Source organism: Pangasianodon hypophthalmus, chromosome 29, assembly GCF_027358585.1.
Source record: "Pangasianodon hypophthalmus isolate fPanHyp1 chromosome 29, fPanHyp1.pri, whole genome shotgun sequence".
Taxonomy (NCBI): domain Eukaryota; kingdom Metazoa; phylum Chordata; class Actinopteri; order Siluriformes; family Pangasiidae; genus Pangasianodon; species Pangasianodon hypophthalmus.
In genome coordinates, this window is record NC_069738.1 from 8,223,369 (window position 1) to 8,242,792 (window position 19,424).

At 37.7% G+C, this 19,424-nt stretch overlaps 2 protein-coding genes across 3 annotated transcripts; one reads left to right on the plus strand and one right to left on the minus strand.

The window, feature by feature from the left end:
• Positions 1–3,587: 3,587 nt before the first annotated feature.
• Positions 3,588–12,108, plus strand: tspan13b (tetraspanin 13b). The gene is made up of 6 exons (XM_034301439.2): positions 3,588–3,841; positions 6,373–6,540; positions 7,456–7,536; positions 9,227–9,340; positions 10,546–10,656; positions 11,660–12,108. Exons 1-6 carry the CDS (start codon positions 3,779–3,781, stop codon positions 11,732–11,734), a joined length of 612 nt encoding a protein of 203 aa, XP_034157330.2. The 5' UTR covers positions 3,588–3,778; the 3' UTR covers positions 11,735–12,108.
• A 2,603-nt stretch (positions 12,109–14,711) lies between these two features.
• Positions 14,712–16,882, minus strand: agr2 (anterior gradient 2). 2 transcript variants are annotated; one of them, XM_053231566.1, is made up of 8 exons: positions 16,758–16,882; positions 16,440–16,638; positions 16,187–16,250; positions 15,685–15,737; positions 15,476–15,552; positions 15,328–15,391; positions 15,153–15,236; positions 14,712–14,989 (listed from the first exon to the last, which is right to left on the minus strand). In XM_053231566.1, exons 2-8 carry the CDS (start codon positions 16,567–16,569, stop codon positions 14,940–14,942), a joined length of 522 nt encoding a protein of 173 aa, XP_053087541.1. In that variant the 5' UTR covers positions 16,570–16,638; positions 16,758–16,882; the 3' UTR covers positions 14,712–14,939. The 2 variants fall into 2 exon arrangements, with proteins under 2 accessions (XP_053087541.1, XP_026798100.1); XM_026942299.3 differs by having other exon boundaries at positions 16,440–16,578; positions 16,758–16,859.
• Positions 16,883–19,424: the final 2,542 nt, after the last annotated feature.

The following is a 19,424-nucleotide window of genomic DNA, read 5'->3' on the forward strand; positions in this document are numbered from 1 at the left end:
ACCCAATATAACAGAAAATGTGGGGTAATTTTATTCCTCTAGTGACGGTAATTTGCCAACACTAACATTTTTTTAATTACATGATGACATACTTTTTATCAATTTATAGTTGTATTTAATGTTGTGGAACGTCCACAAGACATGTTAGTTTCTGTTATCTGTTACGTTATAGCAGCTATTCCCTCTCTTTTCCCTCTCTCTTCAGGTTAATAAGACAAAAAATACAGCATGTCATTGCACTGAGAAATATCAAAGCGTAAAGTCCTCTGTCATGACAACTTTCCCATGGTAGAAAACGTAGTCATAGGTTTGACTATTACAAAGTGCTCACACTGGAGACTCCTTCCAAAATTGCTAAATAAACATCTCCTCAGAGCAAACCTCACCCCATTAACAATTACATGTTTTTTATCTTTATGTGGATAGTCTTCCAAGCCTCTTTGTACATTGTTACTACAGAAATGATAACAAGTGCATTAAAAAGAGTGCATTAATATATAAATAATATATAAACCTCGTAGCCGGAACTATTGTCAGAGCTTCTGTTATAGAAAATGAATCAACACTTTCTGACCAATCAAAATTAGTTTGTACTAAAAAAACATATCAAAAACATTTGACTGGCAGTATATAGCCCTACAGTACTGTGCAAAAGTCTTAGGCACATGCAAAGAAATGCTGCAGAGAGAAGATGCCTTCAAAAATAATGAAATTAAATGTTTCTAAATTTAAAAAAAAAAAATACTATAAAGAGCAGTAAAGAGTAATAAATGAAACAAGATCAATATTTGGTGTGATGACCCTTTCCTTTAAAAGAAAAATTAGTAGTCTCAGGTACTATGTGTGCAGTTTTGTAAGGAAATGAGCAGTAGGTTTTACTGAGCATCTTGCAGAAGCAGCCGCAGTTCTTCAGTTGCACTTGCTTCTTATTTTTGCAGCAAAACCCAGCAGCCTTCATTATGTTTTTTGTCTGAAAAGTGATCACTTATGTAATATGCTGCTTTCTTCACTGGCATACAAACATTTTCTGTAACATTTAATTTTGTGCTGGAAAGCTAACGTTTGGAAATCTAAAATCTATAAGAAAGTTTGTACTAAAAAACAAATAGGGTGCCTAAGACTTTTGCACAGTACTGTATGTCATTTAAGAGTTTGTTCAACCATGCAGCCTGCTACATATGTGATATAACACCATAGTGATGTTATATATAGCATCATAACATCAGCTATATATAACAGCAGTCCTGCACCACAGAGATGCCTCTCACTGTGGATGCTTAGCAATGAGAGCAACTGGCAACGTCATACGAATAAAACTGACCAATCAGTTTACACATACACGCCCTCCTCCAATCAGGGTGGCCATGTTGGTGGAAAACCCTTCTGTGGACATTTGTTTGTTACAGTCATATATAATACAGTCAGGCATTATATACACAGCCTATGGTTACCATAGCATAAGGACTTATAATGGTATATATAATGGTATATTATAATAAATTCAAAAAACTACTGACTGCACCAAGGACCTGGTCATTAACTCTGAATAAACACTGCTAGGGTATTTTAACTTCAGACAGAATGTAGGTCATTATTATAAATACAACAGCAAAAATAAAGACAGAAGCTCCTAGTTTGTTGACCAGCCATTGGTTTGTGCATATATAGTGTATAAATCACAAAACTGACCTAAATTTGTGAATTATGTAGATCAAATCAAATGTGACCTCCCGTAGAAGTACAGAGAGCTTAGAGCTACATCCCTAACACCACGTCCTTGGCTTTTTCATGAATTATAAATAGAAAAGGGAACTGTGTTTTACCAAATGCTTAACATTAAACAACTCGTTATCTATTATCTTGATAGCTAGTATTTTCCAGTTTCTGTTCTGTGTGTGTGTGTGTGTGTGTGTGTGTGGTGCACATGCAGATCCACACAGCACTATCAGCTGTGATTTGGCCGCATGCACGAGGCCGCAGGTAATCACAGCCGTGCTGATATTCACTACAGCAGCACGATTGCGAATGTGATATTGTTTTTATACAACAGTTCTATTAACAAGAAATTTATCTGGAGTAACTGACATTTCAGACACAATATGGCCAAATATTTGGCTTATTTTCGCTCCGTCAATGAAAATAGTTCCCAAAGACGCCACAGCTGGATAAAACATTGTGTGTTACCATGGCAACGCACTGTTATGTCTAGTGGAAAAGACTGACTGCCAGCCCATAATAAGTGTAGGAGGAGTTTCAATGTAACAAACTATTGTTAGAATTTGAATTTTGTATGGCGAACACACATAAGCGAAGTGATACAAACCGTGAAATGTCTCAGTGCTGTTATACTAAATATCAGCACTCTTGGAACGCCACTTATCCAGTCAAATTTGTGAACTGAAACAAACTATTGTATAAAATATTTTGACATCTGCACAACTTATCACTGCTCTCAACATTCAGTTCCCCAATCCCACCTTCTGTTGAAGGGATTCTGGACAATCCCATGTACTTATTATTTTTGCTTGCATCTGCCTGTGATATTTTCTAATGAACGTAGTTGGTTTTATTCCCAAATATATAAGCAGTAATTTTGTACAACAGTAACCATGACCCTGAATAAAGCAGTTACTCAAGATGAATGAGTGAATGAACACGGAAAATGCATCACAAGCACGTCAGTGAATGTGTCCTTTATATTCCCACAAACTTCACATTTAACCGCTTGCTCCTGAATGCATGACGGTCAAAAGAACCACCAGCTTAAGAGACTTTTTTGTTGGTGACTGTTGGACCCCAGTCCTGATGTACACCTCTAGTGTAATTAATGTTATGTAATCTTGAAGAAACAATTATATATATAGACTCAATTTTAAAAACCCTGTTTAGTCTGAGCTACCAGATGCTAAAACACCGGCCCAGCTGATCAAACTGCAAGACCATTTTTTCCTGCTGGTGGAAAGGAAACCAGCACTTAGCATCCAGAGTTACTGTTACTAATGCTACATCATAGACATGTAATAATATAAATAGTAATAATATAAATAGTAAGGCACTTAGTTCATGGATGAATTTAGTCAAGTAATAAGCTGGTAAAGACAGTCTACGAGAAACTAGACAGTTTGGAGGTTTGACTCCCGCCTCTGCCCTGTGTGCGTGGAGTTTGCATGTTCTCCCGGTGCTTTGGGGGTTTCCTCCGGGTACTGTGGTTTTCTCCCCAGACTAATGACATGCGTTGTAGGTGGACTGGCATTTCCACATGGTGTGCGAGTGTGTGTGTTTGTGTGTGTTTGTGTGTGTGTTTGTGTGTGATTGTGTCCTGCGATGTGTTGGCACCCTGTCCAGGGTGTCCCCTGCCTTGTGCCCCGAGTCCCCTGGGATAAGCTCCAGGCTCCCCACGACATGTGTATTTTACTGATAGAGAAGTGCATTTAACAATTATTAAAGTACAATTTTTTCAACCAGCTGATCAACAAAGCCTCAGTTAGCTGAATGTCCTGTTTTTGTGTTGCTGTGACCTATCAGGACTTGAGTTGCGCTCACTAGGATTGCTTCGAGGATCTTATTTCAGGGATCTGGCAACCCTGGACATTCATCTGCTTGTACAGCATTTTGCAGTCGGCTGCGTTTTATTCATTCATCACCTGCTCTCCTGGCTGCATCTCTCGGTTTGGCGTTTATCTCGAGGTTTTGGGTTGTAATTGATGTAAGTGGGGTTCGGTGTTCAGGCTCTTTGGGGGTTTTTGTGCTCAGTTTTGGGAGGAAATCTTCGTCTGAGATGGGCTGCGCCGGATTCACCTGCTCCAAGAATTCCCTCTGCGCCCTCAACATCCTCTATGTGGTGAGTAGCTAACATACAGCAACCATATGGACACCTTTTCTCAGTGGTAAGGATTTATATTTAGGTGTTTCAATGCATTTAGTAAACTTTTCAGTCAGGAACATTGGTAAACAATATCCTGCTGTCCAAGCAGCAGGGTTAATATGAATTATTCAGGATAATTTCCGATGCTAATCAGCGGTTTTTGGTTTCATGGTGCCTGTCTCCACTGGCACTGAGGAAAAAAAGATACAAACAAAACAGCTTTTTAACCCCCTTACCTCTGAAATAACACTAAATTGTAGGAAATGTGTATTATTTCATTTGAACATACTATTTAGTGACCTGTTTTCCGTTCGTAACCATGGCAACCAGCGGTATTCCTTAAACTATGTGCCTACTATCTAGTAGGCTAGGACACAGTTTGGAACAAAGCCCATGTTTCCTTTCAGTTTCCTCCAGTCACGTGACCTGGGGCTGATTACATTCTTTTCCAATTCTTAATTCTCTTCACAATAAAAATAAAACTAAAAATATATGTAGTTACATTTGTGTCCACTATTTCTTCGTGTCCTGTTGAACCCATTACATCAGCTTCTCTTGTTTATGACCAGCTGCTTGTCACATGTTTCTGAGCTTTTTATACCTGTCATTTAGTCTTATAGACACCAATACAATAATATATCTTGGAGATATTCTCATTTTAATGTTATAGTTTGTCACTTCCAGGAAAACAATTACAATTATTTTGATGACTCATCCTGTACTAGTCTTGTCTTCATCCAATCAAATGCTCTCAACAAAGTGTATGCCCCGCCCCCAGGGGCGTGTCTTGCTCTACAGTAGCAGCTCGACAGCAGCGAACATGATTCATCGGTGCGTTTTCAGCTGTGCGTCTTCCTGCACAATATTTCCTTTTCCATACATCCCTGCTGAAAAAACCTGATAGAAATCATCACAGAAATTCTAATGGTTTCCACTACAGATACCATTACAAACCATCAGCTAACCATTAAAACCATTACCATTAACCATTTTCGGTCCTTATTATTGGTATCCAGTAGACATAACATGCCACAAATAGAAGGCAGCAAAGTTAGAGACCAGTAGAGACCCACAGGGACCATTACAGTTTCCATTAAAACCATTAGAAATTCTATGGTTTTTTTCAGCAGGGCTCGTTTGCTTGAGAAAAAAATGGCTGGAGTTTATTCATTTTGAAGAGTTTGTGTACGATGGCGTTTATGTGAGAGGCACTTTTCACGTCTTTTACCAACGTGAGGCTGTTCAGTGCAGGAATGTCGCAATTCCTTCTCCATACACTGTTAGGGCTTCTCCATGGGTAAGAGTATATAATATCATTTTGTTTACATATTTAAAATGAATTATAAGCCTACCATTTAGCCACGTCAGATGCCTCCCGGTGATGATGCCCTACGTCTCTCTGTCGCCGTCAGTGCTGCTGACGGTCGACCTGAGCTTCACTTCAAAAACACAGCATCTTGTCATCTAGGATATCATCCTCATTAACGTGAGCAGATGTGGCTGAAGGCGGAGGTGAGAAATCCTCCACAGTTGAAAAAAGTCTTGTTAAATTCTTCACTGGACTTTGTATTTATCTAGTTCACTAAGCTACTGTTGAGCTTGTTTATATTTGGTGGAGGTGTGGCGTATCTCGAGCACTATAAGCTGTTAAGTAAATCAGTCAAGCACTTCAACATGACATCACTCCATCTTTTTGTTTTTAAAAGGAAATACATCAACATGCAGAATCACATCATGATGCTCAAGCTGTTTCATGAGGACTTTAAACATTACCCATTGAGCTCATACATATTTAAAAGACGTGTTTATGGGATGTCTAGGTTTTGGTGTGCTGGGAGAACATTTTTAATATGTATTTTTTGAAGATAATTGTGGATAGATACAAACTTTCCTTAATATAGACTAAAAAAAGTAGACCAAGAGTAGACCAATAAGATCACATGGGTAGCAATGTGGTGCCATTGGTAGCGTTTTCACATCACAACTCCAGGATATTCGGTCCGTTCCTGTGCACGGGTTACTGTCTGTGTGGAGTTTTGCATGTTCTCCATGTTTGTGTGGGATTCCTCCCACCTCCTAAAAACATGCCAGTTGGTGGATTGGTAAGATAACTTGCACCTAGGACTGAATGAGTGTGAATGCGTGTGTGTATGGTGTCCTGTGATGGACTGATGTTCCATTCAGGGTCTATTCCCACTTTGCTCCCAGTGTTTTCAGGGATTGGCTCCAGATCCACTGCAACCCTACCCAGAATAAACCTGTTACTGAAGGTGATGCCAAGTTAAGTCAGACTAACCTGGCTAAGTAATAGATGTCTATGGATAATTGACAACATTAAAAGTTAACTAAACTGGTTAAATAGTTATTGCCAAAATGTGACCTTGATATCATTCTAGGAGCACTTCTGACACTTCTGTTATCATGTTTTAACTGTTATGTTGGTGTTTTTATTCTCTCTGACTCACTGTCTGCCTCCTGTCTCCCTCCTCTTGTCTGTCCTCCTGCAGATGGTGAGCATGTTGATGATTGGCATCGCTGCCTGGGGAAAGTGGTTTGGCCTGGTCTCGAGTTTCCAGGTGGTAGGGGGCATCATCGGCATTGGGGTCTTTCTGTTCCTCGTCGCTTTGGCTGGACTCATTGGTGCCATAAAGCACCACCAAGTTCTTCTCTTCTTTGTATCCTTTGCTGTGAAAGTCAGCAAGTCACTGGCAAACAGTTTGCCTATGAGATGTGTTAAAAGATATCTGAGTCTAGCTAGCATCATTTTGGGGGCAACTATGAATAAATAATAAAATAATAATAGCCCAGACATGAAACCTGGTTGGCTTGGGCACCTGGGATGATTAGTCCAACCCTACTGGATGTGAGGAGATGTTTATTTAGCATTTTGGAAGGAGTCTCCAGTGTCAGTGCTTTGTAACCGTCAGAGGTAAAGATAGCCTGAAGTTTTCAAACACGCGGTAACGTAACAAGCTGCAACTGTTAAACAACTGTTTATAGCTGCTGTAATGTAAGTGATAACAGGAACTAACCGGTCCACAATATTCAATGTAGCTATAAACGGATAAAAAGTGTCATTCTTTAAAAACTTAGCTGTGATAACTGTAACTCGGCTTCACGCTGGCCACTCAATCATTGATTATTTTCTTATAACAGCATGCCCCGTTGTATTTTATTTCTTTACATATTGCTTGAAATTTTAACATATGTTACAACATTTTGTAACCATTAATACATCTCCATAAACATGCCTTAGTGCATGAAAGTCATTTTTTCCTGACATTTGGATTTTTTTCTGAGGTGTGACTTTTATTCTCAAACATACTCTTTTTAAAAAGTCAACTTTGTAATCAAATGCACTATCATTGTTTAAGGGATGTCAGGGCTCGACATTTATAGCCATTGTTTGTTCCCCTTCATTTTCCATGAGCATGCAATAAGATGCTCGGTGTCCATTTTCGCTTTGTAGTAAAGCCGTACACTGAACACTCCACAGCGCAGAAATAAATACTTCATGAAAGTCAAATATTCATCGTGCTATGTTCATGCTGTGTTTATTCCTTTATCCTTCTTTAATGGTCGATTATTAGTACATGATTATCCTGTTCCTGGTGTTTGTGGTCCAGTTCTCGGTGTCCAGTGCATGCCTGGCCATTAACAAAGAGCAGCAGGTAAAGTTTGATTAGATCACAACACCCTTCATAAATCCAGAAAACAAATCGGCCTCAGTGGATCTCTTAAGCATCATGCTAATTCATTTTGGAGTTTAATGGTGGTGAGATAATGAAGTGAAGCTCTGCTGTTTTTCTTGGCACTCACGTTAGCATGCTAATCAGTTATATATTACACTGTGTATTTTTAGAAAGCTCTTAGACTGATTCAGTGTTGCTGTTTTATTCTTGCCAGTCTTTCGCCTTGTGTTATTTGTGGTCTTGGTGTTATGTGTGGATGCACAAGCTTTTGTGCCTTAGCAAAATTTCTATGAAATGTTTTCATATATCGACGAGTTACATTATATAAATACTAACATTATTCTTTTGGTAGAGGCTAGGAATTCCACATTTTATCATCGGAGAGCACTGCTTTACAAAAATATGCAAAAAGAGCAGTCTTCTTTTTATTTATTGATGAGCCGATCGACATGTGAATGTGGAATGATTGACAATTGCGCAGGTGTTTTGAACTCTGTGATATTAACTTACACCCACTGGAAGCTCCGCCCCCTTCTCCCATGTCACATTAGTAATCTCTCATCTCGTCTCGATTTTCTCGCATGAAAGACGTCTGTCAAAGGACACTATATGGCCAAAAGTTTGTGGACATCTGACCATCACAGCCATAAGTAGGTCTTCCCCAAGCATTACAATTTCTTTTCACTGGAATTAAGAAGTCCAAACCTGTTCCAGCATGACAATGGCCCTGTGCACAAAGCGAGCTCCATGAAGACATGGTTTACCAAAGTTGGAGTGAACTTGAATGTTCTGACCTCACAGAGCCCTGATCTCAAACACCTTTGGGATAAACTGGAACGCTGACTGCACCCCAGGCCTCCTCACCCAACATCAGAGCCTGTCCTCACTAATGCTCTTGTAGCTGAATGAACACTAATCCCCACAGCCACGCTCCAAAATCTAGTGGAAAGCATTTCCCAGAAGAGTGGAGCTTATTATAACAGCAAAGAGGGAATAAATCTGAACTGTACATTTACAACAAGCACATATGGGTGTGATGTTCAGGTGTCCACAAACATTTGGCCATATAGTGTACTTTGATTGGACAGAGTGTGGTTAGTCTGTAAATAATCCACCTTGTGGATTAATCAGTCACTGCTGATGACAAGTTATGGATGTGTCTGCAAAAAATCAGCCCAAACGGAGATCAAACCTAGGCAGTGTTTCACTCTGTGCAATCGCCTGATATGACTGTCTCTGATAGGCTGCATAAATCTACAGTCTGGGCTAGAAAGAAATCAGCCCCAGCCTCACTTCTTCATACCATTCTGTGGATTTGTCTTATGACTATTAGTGGTGCTGTTGTGTTTAGATTCACAAATATCCTAAATAATCTTTAGACTTTAGGATTACAGGAGATGATCTGATGTGGATGCCGTGTATGACCTTATGTTGGTGGGTTTTTTTTGGAAGGTTTTTTTTTTTTTTTTTTTTTTTTTTTTTTTTTTTTTTTTTTTTTTTTGGAAAACAGGGGAGCCCTCTTAGCCCTTTTATACCAGCTGCCCCTGCTAGTGCAGTATTTCTTTAACATGACAGAAAAGTACAGAGACACCTAATGGAAATTAGATTTAAATTGTCGGTCCTATTTGTGTGTGTGTGTGTGTGTGTGTGTGTGTGTGCATGCGTACAGAATGAGCTGTTGGAGGTGGGCTGGAACAACTCGCGGACAACACAGCGGGACGTGGAGAAGAGCCTGAACTGCTGCGGATTCTCTCACATGGAAGTCAACGACACTTGTCCTGCTGTAATTCTCTCTCTCTCTCTCTCTCTCTCTCTCTCTCTCACACACACACACACACACACACACATACACACTGTTTCTTCTGTCTTTCTGGGGACTTTCTATTGACAAAATGATTACTGTAGTTAATTAAAGCTATGCCTACACCTTAACCCTAACTCTAACCTTAACCTCAGTAACCAGAAGGAAATATTTTGGCTCTTTTTGTTTTTCAAATAAAACCTATAAATACAAACACTATTTTTGTGAGGACCAGGTGATTTGTGCAGACATTTGACACTATTCTATCTTTGTAAGGACTTTTTTTTTCAGTCCTCACAATGGGCTAAATACGTGCACACAATACGTGTACACACACCTATGCACACTGATTTATTTTACAGCTTTATGACTTTATGCTTTGCAATAAATATCATAAATGTCAGTTCTATCGGAGGAGATTTAGTTCCAGGGCCCTTAAAAACTTTATTTAATTTTTTTTCCTAAATTGTCCATGTTGATCACCAGAAGAAAATACCTTTTTTGTGTTATTTAGCAAACCCAGGACATTTTGTTTTTCTTGTTTTAGTTAAGCAATAAGTACAAGGTCATTGGCTGTCTAATCGTTAGAAGACTTTTGCGCTAGTGGTAGTGAAGATGATATGGCTGTTTATGAAAGTCAGATATGTTTAGTCTTGTTTTATTTCACTAACCTTCCTTGTACTGATAAATAAATTCTAAAAGGACAGAGACCCCAAAGAATGACAGAGAAGTCTACATGTGTACACATGGATGACAATTTAAAAGGAAATAGCAACATAAAGTATGTTAGTAAGTACTGGAGGGATGAGCACCTTTCTTTCTAATAATATTCCATCAGGGAATATTCAGATACTCAGGGCTGTACTGTCTCCAAGATTATAGCGAAGTATGTCTCGTCTGACCAGGTCACTTTTTTCTACCTCTCTGTAGACTAGCGCATGTGAGGTTTTTTTTTGTTTTTTTGTGCTGAACTCTCAAATGTGTCTTCATTTTTGTAATTTTTGCAGACCTGCTATAATCTCCCTCTCTGTGTAATCAATGATAGATCGCTCTTCTGTTTTCCCTACATATCGCACTAATGCACAAGCATCGCTGTTATTGAACCTACAGTCTAAGATCCCCTCCAGGTCTTTGGCTACTGTGGTTTATCAGAGATTATGTTCTGATTTGTTTGGTTGCTCCTGCAGGCATGTTTCACTCATTCCACATGTGACACGTGTGCAGCGAAGATCCAGGAGCATGTTGGGGAGGTGCTGCGCATCGTCGGAGGGATCGGCCTTTTCTTCAGCTTCACTGAGGTAAGGTAGGACTTTTAATGTGGGGATAAAATGGTACAGATGTTTTTCAGGAATATAATTAGATAATATGGCTGCACAAAATATTGTTTGCACAATATTTCCTTTAACAGTATTGACATTTCAGAAGCTTGCGATATACAAAACCAAAATATTTTGCTGTGTTCTCTGAGCTTTTTTGAGCATTTCCAAAGTTTCTGATATCAGAAGTTCCAGACACGTTTTCTGTGAGTGTTGTGACAAATTGTGGAATTGGTGTGATTTAAAAATAAATTTAAGATATTGTTCAAATTAATTCAGGACGCCACATACCAATCAATCCTAGAGGGGCGGAACTTTGTTTACTCAAACAGCTGTAACTCAAGACTGGTTGCATGAGTTCACATGCATTTTCAGGATTAGGCTCTGAGGATTTCTGCAAAATTTGGGGCATGACCGTGAAATGCAGGGCAGAACAAAGTTCAAATAGATGTTTTTCAGGAACTGCATATCTAATTGAGCTGAAATTTGGTGTACTGCATTGTTGTGCTAATCAGTAAGTGGATTTTGTTAACTGGGTTACTTCAAAACCATCAGCTTTCAGCAGGTGTTTCGCATGATTAACACTGAACACAATCATCACAAACTTGATAAGTATGTTCATGTATGATTTCTTTATTGTTCTATAAACTTATCAAGAACTGAGCACTGGAGGCGATATTTGCAAAGAGTGCTTGGACCCCACAGATCGTCACTTTTATTCGTCATTGTTATTTGTTTGTTTATTTATTGTATTGTCAAAAATGTGATGTTTTAAGGACATTTGCAAAAGAGATTAAACTGTAGTTTTATTGAGGGTTTTTAAATTAATATTAAAATGTAGCGTTTTTAAAATCTCTTTTAGTAGAATAAATGCAAATTTTTAGTTTTCTGTAAAATGAGCACCCATTGAATACAAAACACACTTTTCATGTTTGAGTATGGTGAAAACTATATTTTCTTTTCCTCTCCTGTTTCCTGTTTTTAGATCCTGGGGGTGTGGCTAACCTACAGATACAGGAACCAGAAAGATCCACGGGCCAATCCTAGCGCCTTCCTGTAAACCCCAGCCTGGACAAGGCAACTTCCTGTCCTTCATCCTGCAAACTCCTCTAACCACTGGACTTCTTACTAGAGCTCTGTACAACACCAGAAGTGTGTGTTTGCTTTCTCTGAAGCAGAGATCAGTGCTCGTTCTCGCTGCTGCGTGTGTTGTTCATTTTGAAAGAGTGCAGTGTACTGAGGCAAAAAAAAAAAAAATCATATATATGTCACGGAGCTGAATTTTTTTGTTTTGAATGGAGCTACGACTACACCAAATGAAACAGAGAATTTTTATGGAGGAAACACTTCTTCTGTTAGATAGTTAAGGGCTAAAAGTAATTGTCATATTTACTGTAAAAAAAAAAAAAAGACCAAACGTGGAGAAAAAAAACTCTGGGCCAAGTGAGAGTAGTATACAAAAACAGACTGAAGTTACTGATCATGAATGCAATAAATTGATCATGCTTTTTGGTTGATTAATATTCATTTTAATTACTCTTCAGCATGACAAAAAAAATGAAGTTAATTAATTGGAGAAAAAAAAGAACAGTGCATGGTCTTTATTCATTATCCATGTAATATGAGTATGACAGCCTGTTAAGTTTTATGCTCTTGGTTTGACATAGTGTAGCTTGGGAATGGATCACAAAGTGTACATCATACTTGTGTGTGCTATCAAACCAATTAAGTCTGTGTGCATTTGTGTGTGGTTTTGGCTTTGTGCATGAACACTTCACTATAGTGTGCATCTATATTCTACGGTTCTGTGAACTATGCCTTCATCCATTGCAAAAACAATAAATATAAAAAAAAACAGAATAAAGGGCAGATAATCCCACATTTCTGTTGTCCAGTTTTTGTTCAGCGTAATTACAGGGTTTATAGAAAGGAAATTTCACTTTCCTTTCCTGTTCTCAGGGATTTTTTTTTTAGACTAATTGTTTCCTCCAGTGCTAAAACCCATCAGAGTTTGCAACAAAAAAAAAAAAGCAGGAATCGCTGAAGTATAAAACCTGCTTTCGTAACCAGGTAACTAGGCAACGGGGTTTCCTGGTAAACACTTCACCTGTTTCACACTCACCCCGCCTTAAAGGATATGAGCTGGGGGGCTTCCTTTAACTCTAGATTGAGGCAAACCAGTCAAGCATGCTGTAGTTCCTGGAGCTTAAATTCACTGCATTCATCCGTTACATTTTTCCTTAAACAGGTGCAACATGGCATCTCTGCTGAGCTCTCTCTGACTTAGCAGGCTTTTAACAAAAGCAAAAAATCACCAATTCTAATTATCTTGAATTTTTTTTTTATTATATACATTATTAAGGTGCCAAGGTGCCAAGTTAATCAAAATCTCCATGTTTAAAAATTCATTTATCAGGTAAGTGTCACTGAAGAACTGGGTCCTATTCCAGAAACACTGGGTGAGAGACTGGAATACACCCCAGATGGGACACCAGGCCGTCACAGGGTACATTCACACACTCATCACACCTAGAGACCAATTTAATAGAACCCATTCACCTACATGCACGTTTTGTTGTCCAGCGGGAGGAAACCAGAGAACCTGGAAAAATCCCATGTGCACACTGAGAACACAAAACTCCACACAGACAGTAACCTGAGCTCTGGATCAAACTGGGGACCCTGCAACTGTGAGGGGGCAACGTAAAAACTGGTTTTGTTCTGAATTAAACAAACTAGAATGCCAGTACTACCAAACAAATTGCTTAAAAAAATAATCACGGTTTTGTAATGAAGAGCACTATCATTTCACTCTTACAAATGATTTTTTAATAGCTGTATCTTTCTAAAGAACTTTTTTCTGGAATGAAACCTCTGCTGTAACCAGTGGGACTGAAAGACCACCTTGGGTGCTAGATGAAACCCTTTTTCTAAGAGTGTACTTAATATTTCATATGAAAACCTGAGGTTTTTGGAAACTAAAAAAAAAAAATTATATTCTCAATACTATAAAATTAACCCCTTACAAGTCCACAATCTGGCAAAGTACATTAGAAGATAATGTCTGCTAAATGACAGCATGAACAACATTTATAAGATTTCTTTATTACCCCGTAAAAACACTAGATGTTTATGCGTTTAAATTTGTTTTGAATAAATATTAAAAGCATTATTAAGCTACCTGACAAAAATTAGTTCTATCCACAAATAACAGCTCCTTCTTTTATAATGTCCTTATTAAAGCCAGTGTTTTATTCCTTACATACGTAAACCTGGATCGTCAGCTATTGGCCAGACTGTCAGATTGTCGTTTCTACATTGTGTCCATATAGACACATGCCAGGATGTCAGTTGTAGGATGTAAAGGGTCAAATCTATCTGTGACTTGTTCAAACCGGGACACTTTAGCTTGTAAAATCAGTCCCATAGGAAACCTGCGGGATCTGTTAAACAATGAAATCTAGTTGAATTGTTCACCAAGTCAGTGGAAGAGGAAATTAATCACATTTCTTTGCTAATACTTGGTTAAGTGTCCCTCACCTTAATTCATGAAACAGTGTCTGGTATTCAGAGAATGTAGAAATGGAGATATAATCATATATATTATAAAATTAATGTATATTAATTATATTATAAAATTAATTATGTAATAATTATACAATAGTTGATTTTATCTTTACTGAATCTATTTGCTCCTTTTTTGTTGTCTTACATACATTTATAAGACCTTATAAGGTTTGTTATGCATGTTTGTGGTTTCGAATAAAAAAGAATCATTATTTTCTAAATTCAGCTTTGTTTTTTTGTGTTTTTTGGGGTCGAGTGTGTTGATATAGTATAGATACCAGACATTTGCATGGTAAACATTTTTACAGGTTTTATGTATATCGGCCCAGACCCCATGGGCAAGGTAAAAGTGAGTAAAACTTAATCCTGCCTATTTAAACATCCTAGTGAGACCACTTATTTACTAGCAAGGAGGCCACAAATGTGAGTGTGGTGCTCATTTCTTTACTAATGAAGACATAAAAGCAGAGTTTAGCACAATTTTTCTTTATTTATCCAAAACAAATGCATCCCTGATGCAGTACATTAGATGAAAAGCCGGTCTGTAAGGCTGACAGTAACAGAAACAAAATATATCCAAAAAATGAGTTCAAAGATTTCCAGTGCGTTTTTTACAGCATTATAACAGAATAAGAACTATAACTTCTAAAAGGGGGAGATAATCCACTCCAGGATGGAAGACATCATGAGGTTGCACTTTACAACTCTGTTTTCAGGAGCTTCTTGGCTCTGAGCATGTTGTTCTGCACTGTTGGAGTGAATAAAAATGTAATTTAGTGCTCAGAAGTAGTGCATTCTTGTAGAATTTTGGTGATTTTACTTGTAATCACTATGATAATCAGTTAAAGATCATCTCTAATGACTGTCCTAAAATTGGAAGTAAATTATTAGAATAAAACGAGTCCACTTACGGAGTTTCATGTCAGCGGGTTCATAGGCGTACATGCGGTTGGAGTAGCGGCCGGTGATGTCAGCACGAACAGTCATTGAGGGATCTGGAAAAAAAGTAAAGTGGTATCTTTAATCGCTTTGTCATTTAGTAGAAAAAAATTAAAAAGAGTCATCTTTCAGGTATAACACACTCACCAACAAAGATGATTCTGGGAACGTACTGCCCATCAGGAGACAGGTGCTTATCTGTGGTTTCATACTGTAATAAATAGATTCATAGATTCACATCCTTTTCTCTTCATCCATAGAGAAATACATTAAAGTTTAAAGATTAAAGACTCACCACCAGGTTCAGAAGGATGAAGTCCTCGTCGGCTAGTTTCTGGATGTCTTTATCCTCAGCGAAAGCCTTCTTCAGAGCTGGTGAAGGAACAAAACAAATATTTGCTCACCTAACATTTGGCAAAGAGGTTGACCTAAATTGTTATGCGCAAATAACCACTTAAACATTAACGGATATGAGATTCCTCAGGAGCAGGATTATATAAATACCCTGGCTGTGTGGGCATTCTTCCAAGTGGAGGATGACCATCAGGGGCTTGTTCCTGTAGAAATAGCATTAGAGTTTTATCAAAAACATAGTTCACACAGAGTCACACTTGACAAGATGAAATAGTGTGTAGCAATCATTCATAGCACTGTGTTTAATGGCTTCTGTGACCATTTGAGCAAATACTGTCAATGTCCTTGTAAAAGATATTGGACAATGAAGCAAATTCCAATAGATAATCCTAGTTTTTTGCAAAGAAATGGTTGATAAATTCATCCTGGATGTGTCATTCGTGCCTTAAAATTAAAAGTTACAGGATTTTTTATTGGATTTTTTATTTGCTTTAACTACTATGCCAAAATGTTTGTAAAAGATACTGGACAATGAAGCAAATTCCATTACCTCATTCTAGTCATTAGTAAAGAAACGGTTGATAAACTCATCCTGGATATGCCATCAGTGCCTACAAATATTTCTAAATCAAGGAAATTAAACATTTCTTACTGTGAGCGTGCCAAGAAGAGTGCCTCCTCATAGGTCTGAGCCCAGATCAGCTGATCACCCCATCCTGAGAAGGAGAAACAGCAAAGTCACAAAGAGGCACAGAGCTTTCTCGCAATTTGAGTTCAGGTAATATGAGCTTCAATGAAAGGCAGCAATTGAAAAAGAATGAAGCAAATAAGAATGAAAAAACATCCATAGAGCTCGCTGAGTATTCTGAGCAATGCAGTATAATGAAGTATTTGTCCACACTCACCTCTGGAGAGAGTCTGAGGGATTCGTTTCTCCTTCTTGACCGCAGTCTTGTCAGGGCTTTTCTCTGGCTTCCCCATGGTGGAAGTCACGACCACCAGGACCAAGAGCACTGACAGTAGTCCTTTTATCATCTTCACAGGCTGATCAAAGGAGATCAATCCGGCGTTAGTAAAGGCTGAAAAGCTTTTCTGGTTTTTTTTCTTGTACAGAGTGAGTAAAATAGAAATGACAAGAGTAAGTGAATATCTAACAAAGAGAGGTCTCAGAATGAAAGCAGAAAGGGAAAAAGGAAAGTTTTGTCAATGCAGAAGGCTCTCACCTGTTCTCAGGTTTCCCTTTAGTGAGTGTGTTCAGTCTCCCAGTCCTGCTGTGGTGTCTGACTCTCACCTGAGCTGCATTTATACACCTGTGCACCTGCATGTCCCGCCCCTTCTCTCTTCCTCTTCAGGTATGTCTGATTCTACACCATCCTAAAAGAGTTCCTATTTACTTTTACATCCACTTTTAATATCCTTTAAATACGGCACATAATGCTGTTTTGAATATCAACTGAATGAAAGTGAAAAGTATAATTAATTACTGCAGGCTTGGTATTTCTCTAAAAGCCCCAAATTGAGAAAAAGTATTATTTCTGGTTACGTTTGGCGCTGGTCCAAGGCCAGGTCAGCAGAATGTCATTAAAACTCGGCAAAGCCTTTAATGATTAGGCTTTTTATGATTGGCTCAGATCTTAAACGTGATGTCAGGCTTGAGTTAATCAGCTTTCACTACCACTGACAAAACCATGACGTGTTATTCAGAGTGAGAAAAACTTCCCTAGGAAAAGTAATGCATTTAATAAATTTATACATATTTAAATGTTAATTTACAGCTAAAAAAATTTTAAAGGAAAATTTTTAAAAACTTTATATAGAAAAACGTCTTATAAACATATTTATGAATTAAATATAGGATGTAATTATCTTGTAATGGAGACGGTACAATTAAATTAATGAAAATATTTATATTTAAATTGAATAAATCTAAACATGTAACGCAAGTATTGTTTAGTAATGAATCTTATATATGAAATAAAACATGAAATGTATATAAATATATCTTTAATTGCCATTATATAATTAAAATCAGTGTATATACATGTGAAAAGTGTATTTTTTAAACACATACAGATGCAATACAAGTAAATAACTGTATACTATATAGTAACTGTATTTTATATAGTAGTACAATCATATTATAATTCGTTAAATTTTTTATATCTAAAAATCATCTAAAGAAGATGGAATAAATGACATTGTAGACGCTGTAATAAATGCTTTATTAAAAGGAAATATGTCATCTAATTATTATGCAATAATGATTTGTACTTCGAAAAGTACAATGCTTGTTCAATTTTAACAAATCTATAGATTATTTTATTTTCAGTTAAAATGTATTACTAAATGATTCATTATCTATTAAAGACCTGCTCTAGTTATCACTTTTTAAAGGAAATGGAGATCAGAAACATTTTAGATTTTTAAAATCAGTATTATTTTTTAGACAGTCACTGGAGGTTATGTTGCACCACTGGGCTTGTTTGACTGGGCAGAAACCCAAGCAGAGGAAGGAAGAGGGTTTGCTGGATGTTGATCTTTTAGCTCTTGGAATTCCATTGTAGCACGAGATCCTCTTCCTGCTTTCGTTTATTTCTCATTATTATTCTAATTCTAATTAATAATTATTTTTATATAATTTAAATGACTCAGAAGCTTTGAAAAGAGAATGTAATAGGCTCTTTTAGGCTCTCCTAGTCCTAAAGTTGGGTGTGTTTTATGTACACATCTTTTAACGTGCTCATGTCTGTGCTAACCAACTGGAATCCTGTATCTGAGCGTGCCCACAAGGAGGAAGCTGGCTGATTGTTAACACACTTACAGAGCACTGACGTGTCCATAACGAATTGCAAATCCTCTAATGACACGTATGGTCACCACTGCTGTGTTATTTGCTATGTATACGCTTTAAAATTGCATCAACATAAATTCCAATAAGATGAAGTACAGCTACAGTGGGGTCCAAAAGTCTGAGAGTACTAGTGAAAATTCTTCTATTTTACATTCTTTTCTAATTTAATACAAGAATTTTCATTACAAATTATATTACAGACAACAGCTTGAGTGAAAAGTAGAATCTTTGAAATATTTACATGAATTTCAGAGTTTCTTAGTATTTGGTGTGTCCCCTTTTTGCTTTAATGACAGTGTGCACTCGAGCTGGCATGGACTCCACGAGTTTGTGCAAAAACTTATGATCCATTTTAGATCAAATCCATCAGTGTGTCGTTTGAACACATGCTTCAGTAGAAGAGATTAGGCATGAGGAAAATCTGACCTTTTGTACAAAGCAGTTAACATGATCAATATCACAAATTTAAATAGGAACCTAGAAATAGTGCAGAATCTTGAATATTAAATATTCAAGATATTGAACATTTACTTTTTTTAAAAAAAATTCTAAAACCTTCTGTTTATTTCCAATTAATGAAAAAAAAAGTCCCAGATTTTCATTGTAGTCTCAGACTTTTGGACCCCACTGGATGTTACTGTAACATGTAGAAACAAAGGTGACAGTTTAGTAAAATAATAATAATAATCTCCGAGTGCATCCTGAGCATGGGTTACTGTGTGTGTGGAGCTTCACATGTTCTCGCCGTGTTCACCCGAGAACCCTCCAGGTTCTCCTGTTTCCTCCCACTTCCAAAAACATGCCTAAATTGCCCCTTGGTGTGATTTTGAGACTGTGTGTGGGGCTTTGTGATAGACTGGCATCCCATCCAGGGTGTATTCCTGCCTCACGCCCAGTGTTCCTGGGACAAGCTCCGGATCCACCGTGACCCTGACTGAAGATGAATGAATGAATCTCGGTTCCTAGTTAAAGAAAAATAAAGCCATCCCTGTGGACATCGTCAGCAGTCGGCATCTTGAAGGGAACAATGCTGGGATTG